This window comes from Enoplosus armatus, chromosome 3 (assembly GCF_043641665.1).
Source record: "Enoplosus armatus isolate fEnoArm2 chromosome 3, fEnoArm2.hap1, whole genome shotgun sequence".
In the NCBI taxonomy this organism is placed as follows: Eukaryota; Metazoa; Chordata; class Actinopteri; order Centrarchiformes; family Enoplosidae; genus Enoplosus; species Enoplosus armatus.
Window position 1 is genome coordinate 25,777,804 of NC_092182.1, and position 14,135 is coordinate 25,791,938.

At 43.1% G+C, this 14,135-nt stretch overlaps 1 protein-coding gene across 1 annotated transcript in view; it reads right to left on the minus strand.

Moving 5' to 3' along the window:
* The window catches only part of ptprt (protein tyrosine phosphatase receptor type T), a 266,949-nt gene extending 253,174 nt beyond the window's left edge, over positions 1–13,775 (minus strand). Inside the window, exon 1 of the mRNA XM_070902667.1 lies at positions 13,688–13,775. Within this exon, the coding sequence (XP_070758768.1) occupies positions 13,688–13,775 (88 nt within the window). The remainder of the gene's footprint in view (positions 1–13,687) is intronic.
* Between the last annotated feature and the right edge of the window lie 360 nt (positions 13,776–14,135).

The following is a 14,135-nucleotide window of genomic DNA, read 5'->3' on the forward strand; positions in this document are numbered from 1 at the left end:
TTGAGTATATTTACACAAAAGAAGCTCTCCACACTAAACAGCAAAATGATTAGTTTAGTTTTGGAAAGAATCGTGATCACGCTTAAAAGAAGAACTACTCGGTTAAGGTTCAGGAAAGATTGTGTTCATGGTTACAAGAAAGCAACATCGACTGTAGGTTGGAAACAGGGTCAAACTTGCCTGACTGAGCCGCTACCAGGTGAGCTACCGGGGGACAAACATGGACATCCGCCCCGACTTCCTTCGTGAAGGTTTCTCGGTGGTAAAACGTCATTTTGGGCAGTTTTCTTTTGCAAAATCCACTTTATAATGTTACATTTATTTCCCCATCTGATGTAAAACAGATCAGGACTCGTGTGTACATTAAGTGGGACATTTTGGGAGCTGAGATTGTAAGTTTTACAATGCCAATCTGTTGATGGCATTTCTGGCGTCAACTGGGACTCGAGTCTGGGCTTTAAAATGATGAGACCATTTCAAACTACACTTATGGAGCTGAAATGGGTCGTGCACCTGTTTCACGCGGGCCCATGTATGTTAAGAGTGTTTTAATGGACCATTATCTCACCGCATACAACTGTGGAGGACTTAAAGTATGTTCATAATTAGTCGTGATTCATAACTCAGTGGTAGCCATCAACAAAGTCTCATCCAGCATCTGCGCTGCAGTTATCTTCAACTGGTAATAACAGGCACTGCAGCCTATTCTCTCTCAAAGGTCGTAGAGATGGATGTTGTAACGCAAACCTCTACTCTTTTCAGTGCCATGACAAGTTATTCTTAAAACTGGAAAAGGTATCGTTCTCTCGAAGATAAAGTAACAGTCTGATAATATAGTCCTTTTAAATTGCCTATGTCTATAATGTTTTGGTGCTCTCTGACTTGCATTGAGGGAATCCCCTTAAATTAAACTTAATTACCCAGAAGCCTCTTCTATTCCACCTAATTCAGTGAGTCATGAAAAGACATTTGCATCTAATTTTAGCAAATTTGTAGAGACACCTATTTTCATTCCTTGCGAAGCTAACTTTAACTTTCATACGGCCCGCTCTCCTTCACCATCACTCTTCATTACGGCGATGACGGATCACGATGGAACCGTTCCTAAAAAGCTTTCTTTAAACCGTGCTGAGACCAAAAAGGTGTGTTTTACAGTGGTGCTCATTCATCGTTGTCTAAAATAACATTAACCGAATGAGTAGTTCGTAGTAGGCATCTCTGTTGCTTACATTAAAAGTAACAACTTGCAGGAAATGTTGAGTTGCTCTTGAAGGTTTTTGCCTTTATTTGGAAGCTGCAAGAACAAAAATACAACATGACATAGTATTTTTTTTTATTTGCAGGAATAACAGTGAGAAGGTAATGCATTAAGTTACGATTTGCATTTTAGCACAAAGGCAACACAATGTATAAGAAGTCTGTGTCTCGGTTTCTTCCTCTCTGTCTGTTCTCCGTCTCCGTCTGGGTGCAAAGACTTCACTGGTGAACAGCTTTCATCTAAAAATACGCACGACAGGCTCTCTGTTATTTACAGTCGAAATGCCTTTTGCTCTTTAGCTTTCCATTAAGTCAAAGTTGATGTGAATGTATTTATAGCGTGTTTAGTAACAAACAGGCACTTCATGAAGCGCTTTACAGAGAACAAAGGACAGAGACACAGATTAAATATAGATCGTCGCTCTGTCTGTACCGATGCCATTTCCTGTCAGCTTTTCTCTGCCTCTTTCTGTGGCTTTTTTCAGGCATGGAATATGCAGCGTTGCTGGTTCATCTAGCTGCAGAAGTGATGGCTTTTGGGCTTTTTAACATAGGTTTCTGGTAAATGGCTCTGTTCAAACATGACAGCACCACTAGGAGTGATGGTACTGCTAAATAACAGGAGAAAGTTGGGAGAAAAAAAAAAATATGAAGGCAGAAAACTCTTGTCAGTTCTCCTTCAAGCTGCATAAATAATGGATTATAAAACGTACAACTAACACTGAGGCCTTAATTAATGACCATCTTGAGCTTGAGGGATGCTCGCCCCTCTTCTCACTAATGGATCCCCTAATTAATGTCCTCATCACTTTCATCATTTATTAGATACAATATAGAATGTATTAAGTTCTACAACACTAAAAATGACTCTGTCTTGAATGTTGAAATGTTTAAAAATGTTGATAATGATAATTATTAGGATTTTGAGTGTTATTTTCTCTTTCTCTCCCTTTTGCCCGGGGGGTGAGGGGGTGGGGGGGTAGGTTTATAAGAGTGATTTCGTTTTCATGGTGCATACGAAATGACAATTAAGTTATAAATGTAGTACAGGTGGAGCAAGACGCCCCTTCAGTCTCTCGGTGTCGTTCTTCTGTTGAAGTGACAGCGTTCAGTTAACTGGAGCCATTCAATTCAATTCAATTTGATTTATATGGCGCCAAATCACAACAAAAGTCATCTCATGACACTTTACAAATAGAGCAGGTCAAGACCGACTCTTTATGATGTTATTACGGAGACCCAACAGTTCCCACCATGAGCGAGCACTTTGGCGACAGCGGCGAGGAAGAACTTCCTTTTAAGAGGCAGAAACCTCCAGCAAATGCTGACGTGTTCCACTTCAATTCGGTAAATGTTACGGGGTCCAACCCAAAATGCCATTGTGATGGAAAAGGTCACCTGGGCACTTATTCTGACATGAGGATGACATGTAAAATCACCAGCACCTTTACGCAATGAAGTGCATATATAAGAGAGGCTTGCGTGTCTTTTTTTTCTTTAGCCCTCCCCCTTAAACTTTCCGATCTCCTTCATTCCCTTTCTACACCTCCTCAACAATCAACAATCTTTATTCCTCCTCCTCGCCTTCTCCTACTCTTTCTCCCATCATTTGTCATTTCTGCCCTTTATCCTCCACAGCCAATCGCTCTCACTCTCCTCTCTTTCTCTCACCTCCTCCTCCTCCTCCTCCTCCTCATCGCTTCACTTCTCCCTCACTCTCATCCACTTATTTATCTCTTTCCATCACTCCCCCTTTCTCTCCCCTCTCTGTGAGTGACAGGTAAAGCAGACGCTGCCATGCTCACCAGCCGAGGAAATGGTTTTTCTGTCTATCTGTCCATCCACCTGTCTGTCTAACCATCTGTCTGTCTGTATCACTTAACCAGGCAGCGTTTCCTGTAGCCGGCAATGACAGAGGCAATTATCTGTTAATCAGCATTTAATCTGAGTTCACACACACACACACACACCTTTAGACACATATACACTGACATGAGCACATAAACAGCAATTTTGTGTGACTGACGGATGGATGGATGATTGATAAAGTAATCGCATGTGGGTGGATTGACAGATGGATATTGGTGAATTTGTGGAAGTCAGGGTGAATGGATGAAGATGGCTACAAATCTCTCACACACACACACACACACACACACACACACACACACATCAAGAGGGAGGGATGACGAGAAAGATAAAAAAAAAAGAAAAAAAAAGATAGTTAGCGACAAAGAAAAGGGGAGCAGATGCTGGATTACAGTTGTGTACACACAGTATTTTAGTTGAGTGTACTTTGTGTGTGTGTGTGTGTGTGTATGTAAATAATAAGAGGCGAAATCCAACTGGCAGGCAAATATTATGATGTTTGCTCTTCTTCTTCTTGCTCTTCTGTCTGCGGCGCTCTCTCCATCTCTCTCCATCCAAACCTCTGTCTTTCTTAATTCATTCCTTCTTCTCACAACTTTATATTCTCTTTTACTCGACACTCGTTTCACTCTTCTCTCATAGCGTCAGTATTATACATACACCCTATACTGTATTTCCTGTGTTTCCCTGTTTGTCATCACCTCTTATGCTCTTGACTCATTTACTCAATCTACGTATATATTGCAATCAGATGGTACAGAAGTGAGCTTTTACTTGAGACTTCAGGACTAAGAGTCTACAGTCATGCTACATCAGCCCACAGCTGTGCTTTGAGCTAATGTCACCATGTTAACATGCTCACAATGACGATGCTAACTGCTGATTTTTAGAGGGTTATGATGCTTATCTTAGTTGTGTTAGCATGATAGCATTTGCTAATTAGCACTGAACAGGTGAAACTGAAAGGGATGTAATTTTTGTTTTGCGGGTATTTGGTCATAAATCAAAGTATTCGACAAATCAGTCAAGACCATAAATGTCAACCTCATGGTGGCGCTAGAGGAAAAGTCTGGGGATCACCAAAGTCAGTGGGATTAGTTGTCTAGGAACGATGGATATCTGTACCAAACTTGGTGCCAAGCCACCCAATAAATGTTGAGATATTTCAATTCAAAGTGAAAACTTTGACCTGCAAGTGGCACTGGACACAAAGTCAGAGGATCACCAAGTCAGTAGGATTAATCCTCTGTGCACCACAATGTCAACCTCATGGTGGTGCTCAAAAAAAGAAAAAAGCCAGGGGTTCACCAAAGTCATCGGGTTACATCATGTATGATCCAGGAATAGCTATAAAAAAATGTTGTGGCAACCTATCCAAACCAAAGTCCAAGTAGGTCAATAATTTTGATTACCACCAAAACCACTTTATTTTGAAATAAAACTGAGATCTGTGTGCGCACCAGTGGTATGGTAAGTCAGAAACGGTAATCATTGTACTGTTTACCTTCATTTCTTTCTAATATGTTTTGCTGATCGGACTGCTTGCGCGTTTCTTGCCCTGTTGGACTTCTTCTTCGTGTCCCTGCGTTTCCAGATGGAAGCAGTTAAGAGCACTGACTGGAACAATGGCCATAACGACAAAAAGAGACCAAGACACAAGTTGTAATAAACTGGAATTATTCTTTAATGGACTACAATGGCCCCTTCATCACGTTACTGTACAGCAGACCTTTCTGAGACATCTGTGTATCCGTCTTCTGGGTAAGACTTCCCACACAGGCTGACATAAATCCAATTTAGCCACTGTGAGAATAAAGTGAATGATGCTCAGATATCATCTAATATCTTCTCTTTCCCTTCTCTCTCACTTCCAGCTAAACACCATAACTCTGTTTATTACCTTCTTCCCCCTCCCCACACTTATTAGTCTCATTTCCTCCTTTATTTTCAATCTGCCATGCGTCCTCTCACTCTTTTCCTCCCTCCCCCCTTTCTCCTCCCGAGCTTGTTGATTCAGTCGACTAAGCAGCCTCTCAGTCTCTCTTGCCGAACATCTTCTATTAAATATGGATTAATTACTCCGAAACCTTGTTAAGCTTCATTAAGACCTCTTGCATTAATCAGCAGTTATTTTAATTAGAGGAAAGGAAGTTTTTAATGTGCCACGCCGTGTATGTTTTACACCTCCGACATTCTAATCAACTCAATCACGACTTGATTTGTCTCCAAGTTTGTTTCGCCATTTAGGAATTTAACCTTTATCCAACCAGGGAAGGTTAACCGAGCATGTGTATTGGGAGTATTGGCTCCACGTTCAGCGGCCCACCCTGATATTCCCAGTTAGCCCCGAAATGTAACCTTCAAACTTCTAGCCACATGCGTATGTCTAATTTCCAGCTACCGCTTTTGGTACTTTTGGAAAATGTGTGATTTAGCTTTTCATACAAGCTGCTATAGCCAGGATGAGCCATCAAACGCATTCATGCTGAAAGTGGTGAGGAAGAACGTGTACTGATATTGTGTTGTCGTTTCAGAGGACTTGTGGTGGCCTTTGCAAAACTCCCAACTTCACATTCATTCTGTAGAAGAACTCTACAGAACTCTACAGAAGGTTGTTTGTTTTGAAATGTCTACAACAAAATCATTTTCTCTACAGACATTTTCCTCAGTTCTTGATATACACACACTTTAACAACAATAAAGGCCTCCCACCATTTTAAATTTTGCAAATGTTACTTATGTTTTAATACCTTATGTTGCTCTGTATTATTGAAGCGGTTCCTTGTGAAGGTGGAGTCAAAGTACTATAAAACATGGGAGACATTTGCACCATCCTTTCCCCCGAGGCTGAAGTTAACAGCCTCCACAGGATAAAAAAAAAAACACTTTCCACCACATTTATGTCTATTAGCACTCAACTGCTGAATGCTGTCTGGGATGCCATTATGCCCTTCCAAGGCTGAGCTTTCTGGGTGCACTGTTATATCATTTGTGACTGTTGTATAATTTATGGGCTGCTGTAAAATGATGCCTGTACAATTTATATAATGAACAAATTAACAGTAATTAATGATTTAACCTGTTAAAATGGAAGCGTCAGTGTCCACCAGGCATATTTTTAATTTAGGCTATTACTGCTAAACCAGTAGCGTTGGTGATGGTTTCTGCCGTTATGACGTAACTATTGAACACTGATATGAATGCTCTTTTCTTCAAAGTCGGTGTATTTATTAAAGATGCTCATAGCATGTTAGTCTCCACTGAGTTAAAGTAAAGCAATGGGAGGATAATACTAAGGCCATCCACTCTAGAATACAACAAAGACTGTTTTAATGTGAACAAAACGATTCTGAATCTTGAATTTGTTGCTTATGCTGCACCCGAATTGCCCTCTGGACACAATAAAGATATTTTTGAACTGAATAGAACTGAATAGAACTGAATAGCTGACATGCAAGTTGCAAAAATGGACAACATCTTGCTTGTATACTCTTACTTTAAAAACATGAGTAGTCAGAACAACTAGCCATCTGAACACGGCCTACATCTTTAATTAAATGCAGTTTAGCCATCTATTTCAACATATCCACCGTTGTTTATCATTTGATGAACATGTTTGCTATCCGAGTACCAGGTGGGCTTTTGCAGCATCGCCAAAATGTGTGGGGTCTCAAAAAAGAATGCTGTTACAGTTTACTTATTGTTTTTACCTAAATATAGCACAGTGAACAGAGAACAAAAGCTAAAGCTGCTGTGTGGAGATGAAAACACACAGCCAGTTTGAAAGTACAAGTTTACTCTTTGTTTTTCTGAATTAAAGATGTAGTCCGCTTACGCCGCACGTACATATCTGGAAGAGACATCGTCAGTTTTACTTTCCTTACGTCAGTGTTTTAAGTCACGATTTATCCATTTTATACATTTTCCCACAAAAATCACCCCCCTCGAACTGAGCCCTGTTTGTACTGGGTAACCTGCTGTAAAGCCTTTGCAGGTGGGGAAACAGATTTATCTCAGTTGTCGCGCTTCATCCCTGATATTTGCATTTTAAGACACAATGTAGTGATTGATATTGTATATCCTCAAACCATTTCAGAAAGAATTATCATCTAATGGATGAATGCTTGCACGTCTTTATTGTACAGCTGTACATTTGTTTCCATTGAGTTGTGTGTGCACTGCTGGCTCTGTTGATGCACCAGGCAAATTCGCCCTCAGGGCCACTAAATATCCATTTTTCTTGTCTTTCCATTAGATGTGCGTTTCAAAGCCGCGTTATCGTTCACTGCTCGTAGAATCTCATTCAGTTTTCAACTGTCAAATGTCCCCGTGGCAGACACAACTGTCATTCTTACACCATATTCCATCACTGGAGAACTCAGTGTCGTTTGCCTCCTGCAGGGAAATAACTTTGTTGTTGTTTTCAGGCAATAACTTTGATAACTGGCCATGAGCTTCCAGACAAATAGCATTTCAATCAAAGCACGCAGAGGGGAACAGTCATCCCAGCATTCATGACAACAAAACGTCTGACCAAAATAAATGAAATTCAATGAGCTCACAGAGGTAAAGTAAATCTGTGTACAGCTTTCACACAGTTTAACTTTGGTGAACTTTGACTTTAACACTTATTCACATTTTGATCAATAGCAAGCCATCTTGAACGTGTCAGAAAGAAAGAATCGATCATGTTCGCCATGAGTTAAGAGGTGTGGCATGGTACAAATACGTGCCATTTATGTAAGGGACCAAGCTGGCTAGCTGGCTAGAGCGTGGAGATAGTTATATCGAGTTTGGTTATATTGAGAACAACTACGGGAGACCAAAATGCAACATGCCTTTTCGGGGTGCTAGCGAACGAAGCCATGAAGCCAGCCAAGCTAAACGACATCTGATTACAAAGCGCAGGGAATATGAGGGCAAAACAAAATAATTTTTCCATCGACAGACCAGAGGATACACCATCCATGGAGAGGGCCGAGGCCGTCCAAATATTGCCCCCCCTTTCCTTCCACTTACGTCTGTGAGTCATCATTCTCCACTTTGACAGCAATGGAGACTAAGTGCAGGGCTTGTTTGCATGTGGAGAAGAAACTGTATAGTGAGAGACGGGCTCACCCATCTCATTAATTAATTATTAGGCTCATCAAATGAGTTATTGTGAGATAAGAATGTGATGTTCTCATGCAAACATTCAAATCAAACTTTTCTGAAGTAATAGACTTCATTACTATGATGTGTTCTGTAACACCGTTATGATAACTGTGAGCTTTCTGCCGATGATTTGAAGAAGGAGCAATACGTTCATTACTTTAAAGCTGAAGCAGAAGTCAGCTTCAGACTGGTAGTTTTAAATGTCTGCGTTTATTAGGACTATGCCAGTCTCTGAAAGCTTTTAAGATCAATTACAAATGCAATGTTAATTGCAATGACCCTCTGTTTAAAAGTATGTAAGTCGCATTAACATGAGACTGAAATTGAAACGTGGTTCTGTTCACTTTGAAACAGGTCTGAAGTATTTAGGTTATGTTGTATTAGGTATTTAGGTTCTTTAGGTTGTTTTAGAATACAAATAGTATTAAAGTATAAAATGCATATGCTTAATCTGTGATTATGAGGGAAAATGTTCTCCCCTGTAAGTGGTCCCTGGCCCCAGAAAGTTTGAGAACCCCTGCTGTAAAACACTAGCTCACTGGGAGCCACCCAGCTAGCTTGGAGGGCTATAGTGGCTGGCAGGAGGTAGCATGTTCCTGGCTAGTTCGGGTGTTACTGGTTAGCTTACTAGCCGTGCGAGTAGTCCGTAAGTCCATAAATACATTTCTCTGAGCCTCTCTCTGGTGTAACTGGGCACTAATACTGCAAACTTACACTTTTCTTCTGCATATCATTCACTGCAGAAAGTGGTCTCTCTCACCCTTTCAGCTCCGCTACCCACTTTAGCATTCATCCAATGCCCAACTCACTCTCTCACACACACACTCACACACACTCACACACACACACGCACACACACACACACACACACACACACATGTGCGACGCCCCAGCACTCAGCATGCCCTGCTATTAGGCTGTCAGTTAGTCAGGCCAATAGAATAAGTGCCGTGGATTAGGCAGACGCATACACAGACACACACATAGTGAGGGAGGACGGACAGCATACTAAGCAGAGCGGCGCATGAGGTGACACACATGCTGTCATAAAGCTCTCTCTCTCACTTCAACGCACACACACACACACACACACACACACAGCAGAGGAAACAATTACAGCTACTCAGACAGTCGATAACAGTGAGACATAATCAACTTAGTGTCATTTTTTTTCATTTCTTGACCTCCTGTCATCCTTTGTCTTTGCCATTTCCTCCAACCACTCGTCCTTTGCTCTCCCTTCTGCTTCCTCCATCTTTCTCTCCCACTCGTCCTCCTTTTCCTCCTCATCCTCTGCCTCATCTCGTCTAGACAGGAGTGATGAACGAGGCAACAGACGACAAGACTATCTCTTTTACCACAGTCTTGTCCTTTCACCTTCTTTGCCTTCAATATCCTCCCCTCTCTTCTCTTTTTCTCTCCTTCTTGTTTTTCGTCTCGCCTCCTATTTCTTCCTCCTCAAGGTCCTCCTCTCTTTTCTCTGTTCCCTTCTGTGCTCCTTTCTTTCTCCTTTTTCCTCCACTCTCTTCCCATCTTTCCTCTCCTCTCCCCCTCCCCATTCTTCCCCCCCCTTTCTTCTCCTACACTATTTTCCCACCTTTGCTCTTCTACTTTACCCCTTCTCCCTTCTTCTTCTTCATCTCTTTACCATTTTTCCATCCCCTTCCCTGATCTCCACACCCATCCTCCATTCTCCTCTCCGCCTGTCCTTTTTCACCCCTTTTCTTTCGTCTCTTGATCTCTCTTTTCACACCTTTCCCTCCTCTCTCTCTGCTCCTCTTCTGCAATAGAAGTCTTCAATTCTTTGCCCTCGCACTCCCACTTCCTTTTCTCTTCCCCTTCTTCTCTCATTCTCATTCTCTCTTTTCAAATAAAATCAATTTCTCCTCTTCACATTTACCTTTCCACTCTCCACTGTTTGTATGACAGTGTCACACAGTCATATGAAGCACGACACACACACACACACACACACAAACTCTACACTAATCACATAAAGGGCTCTATAATTGGGGAATTGAAGCCTGTTGATTTGATCAAAGCCAAAGATTTCTCCTCGTCCCTCCGACATGTCAACACGCCGGGCAGCGAGTCAAGGAGAGACGGAGAGAGAGAGTGATACATGATCACTCCCTTTCTCTTTCTCACTCTTTCCCCTTCTGTCCTTACTGCCAAAGAAATCTAATTAAGTGGAATATAAATTGTAAATTGGTTTCCCTGAAAACACACACACACACACTTCGACGCCCTAGTCATCACCTCCAGATCCGACCGGATGTTCAACAATTAGCGATCACTGGAGCTCAAAGGCATGGATCAGGACACACACACACACACACAAGATGAAAAGGACAGCCTTGAGTAACATGTTGAACAAACAGCTGTTGCAAAACTACAGCATGAAGCATTTTAAAGGGTAAGTTAGCAGTTATTAAGTCATCCAAATCACACAAAAAAAGGAAGTCCTAAATCATGAGAGCAATAGATCAACAACAAATATTCCAACAGTTTTCTTTGCACAGAGCCAGGCCAGCTTATTCCTCATTTCCAGTCTTTATGCTAAGCTAAGCTAACTGGCTGCCGGCTATAGCTTCATATTTACCGTACACACAAGACAGTGGTATCAATCTTCTCGTGTAGCTCAAGAAAGCAAAAAGAATATATTCCAAACTGCTGAACTATTCCTTTAAGGTTCGGTTCAGTTCAGACGACTAAAACAACTTGGTGAAGATTAGGGAAAGATCATCGTCATGGACAAAAGAAATCAAGACACATGGGACACAAACCGCTGTGGACGTCAAATACTTTCAGTCTAAAAGAAAGTACTGCAACTACTTCACCACCACAGTGCAGTGGAGACGAGTGGGGTTTTGTTTTTTCATTTGAAAAACTCAGCAGCGCAATTCAACAGTTTCTTACTTTGGATAATCCTCAGGCCTCAGACAGACAGACAGACAGACAGACATGTTACACGCCGTGATGACGTGATGAGCGCAACATGATCTGAAAATTGAGCTGTTTAACCAGGCAACCAGACCTCCTATATGAGGATGGATGAGAGGGCGATAACTTCTACAAGATGTCAGACAGACAGACAGACAGACAGACAGACTCAGGGTGAGGTCATTTTCTTCATCACTGCCTTTCAGTCGATTATCATTATAGCTGGATGGGTTTTTCTTTCTAAAAACAAAAGGCAGCAGTTGGAATTGGAATATGAAAAAAGATTATTAGAATCACTCCGGTCGCTCTGTGAACGTGTGTGTGTGTGTGTGTGTGTGTGTGTGTGTGTGTGTGAAAAATAGAGAGAGAGAGAGAAATGTGTGACGATGGATGGATCTGATGTACCAATGTCGCCCCCCAACGGCACAGGAGCGAACAACAGACAGCGACAGACGCCTCAGCTCGCTCTCAAACACACACACACACACACACACACACACACACACACACACACACACACACACAGCCCCAAGTAAATAACCGGTTGAGAGCCTGTAATGACAGAGTGGATGTCAGAATGACACCACACACACACAACCAGAGACTCGTTATGTCCTCGTGAGCAGAGCCGGCTGTATTGAAACATTTACTCTGGATCTGCTTGGACGACCAGCTCTGTTCCTTTTCTTAAATGTGGGTTTCAAACAGACTTTTCTCTCCAACGCGTCTGTTTCTATCGACGCGCTGGACTGAAAACACAGATCTTGTCTTTAAGGGTTTGGTTCCGACATCCGCGCACATATTTGGTACATAAATTGATACTTTTTATATCACCATAACGCGCAATGTCGCGGATTCCGCTGCTGCGCCATGACGCACGGGGAGAGGCACGGCTGCTCCGCTGCAGCGCAGAGCCGGAGCCGGGGCCGGAGACAGAGGGAGAGAGGGGGGGAGGACTCAGTGTTTGGAGCCAGTCTTCCCTTCAAAGTAGCCTCTTTTTGCAGTTTTACGAGTCATGAATACCAAGCAGAAGGTGCCGAGAGAGAGGCGGACACTGGGCCGCCAGGCTGCTGCTGCTGCTGCTGGAAACATCACTGCCTGAAACAGATCTGTCCTGTTACAGTAGGATCTTGCTGCTTGGCGGAGTTACAGCACAGGACACAGTCAGACCTCCGATGTGATGAAGTCTTTATAATCAGTCTTTTTTTTAAAAAAACAGACAAGAAATGTATGGATCACGTGAAAGATTATCATCCTAGAGAGTCGTTATGTCACAATCATTTTATATTCCAGCTTCTAAACAAGCGACGTGTGATTTCATCCTGAATATGTGGGACCAAACTTTCTATCAGGGCGGCTGGCTCGTTTTTTTCTGTCTGTAAAGCTTCAGTTTCTGATGATTGATAATCATCATCATCACTGATTCGATCAAAGGCTCGAAAACACTGCGAACCCGCAAACTCTCCAAACCTCTGTGGCGCGTAACAAGTGCCGGAGGAGCGCTGGCTCCCGCCTGCCGCGCAGAGCTGCGGACCGTGAGGATCCCGAAGCTTCGGCTGCTTCAGCAGCTGCATATTGACTGAAATATTACAGCATCGGTGCTGTTGTGAGAAGCAAAGGGAAAACGCAGCCTGCAAATAAGATGTCAGATCAGTTCTCAACGAGTAAAGGTTGAGTAAGAAGCTTCACTGGTTCTGCAAGGGAACAGACTTCTCCGAGAGTAACTTGCACACTTTGGCCCACGACACTGCTGCACAGCGATGTGCGTGCGTGTTTGCTGTAACACACGTCACAATATGAATCTCACCACTGAATAAATAAATGAGGGGACGCTTTAATAGACAGTTCGCAGCTTTGCGATGCACCAAGACGCAGCGGGCCGCCCGCTTCCAAACAGCCAGCGCGTTCACAGAGAGATGTAACCTGAATAAAAACATAACAGCATCAAAGCACACACTCCACACACACACACACACACACACACACACACACACACACACACACACACAGGAGGCTTCGTGGAGAAAAACCTCCCGAAGCGTCCAAAACTTCTCATCAAACCTCCAGCGCGACCTGAGAGGCAGAACCAAAGCTCAGGCCATCATACTGCAGCCGAAGTCAACCCACCGCCGTCATCACGGAACCCCCCCCCCCCCGCTATGTTTCCACAAACAAGTGCTTCATGGTGTTTTCTGTGCGCGCGCACAGCTACAGAACAACTGAAACTCTGCTCAAAACTGACTTTAGGGCTCTTTTACATCCCAACACGCAGCAACATCACAACACGCAGCAGCGTGGTGCTCACACACCAACCTCTATGTCCGTTTTACATTCCCATATGCGCCACTTCATCTGCTGTGCCATTTATCACCGATTCACACCCAAAAGAAATCACCAAACCACTGTGGATTTGAGTAGCGAGACATTTTCAAAATGCACAAATGAAACAAACAAATCACTTTACCTGGAAAGAATTGTCCAGCAGTAAATCCCAAAAGTACAAAGTAGAGGAAAGCTGCGGGCAGAACGAGAGAATAACTCCGTTTATCCATTTCTTTTCTTCTTGTTTTGCGCACTCGTGCAGATTATTTTACATACTCCCGTCTGGTCCTTAAACTGCGGGTCCTTAGTGCGAGACAGCAGCGCTCAGAACAGTCAGAGCAGTCACACAATCCTCGCATTGGTGGACAAGAAGAGACAGAAGGACACAAGTAGAAGCACAGAGACAAGTTGGAGGCGAATGAACAGGAGCGCTCTCCTTTCCTTTCCTCCCGGGTCCGACACAGTGTGCGTGTCTGTGCGTGTGTGTGCGTGTGTGTGCCCGCGTGTGTGCCAGAGAGTGTGTGAGAAGGGCACGGTGTGTGTGTGCGCGCGCTCAGACGGTCTCTGACAGACTGACGTGGAGTTGGAGA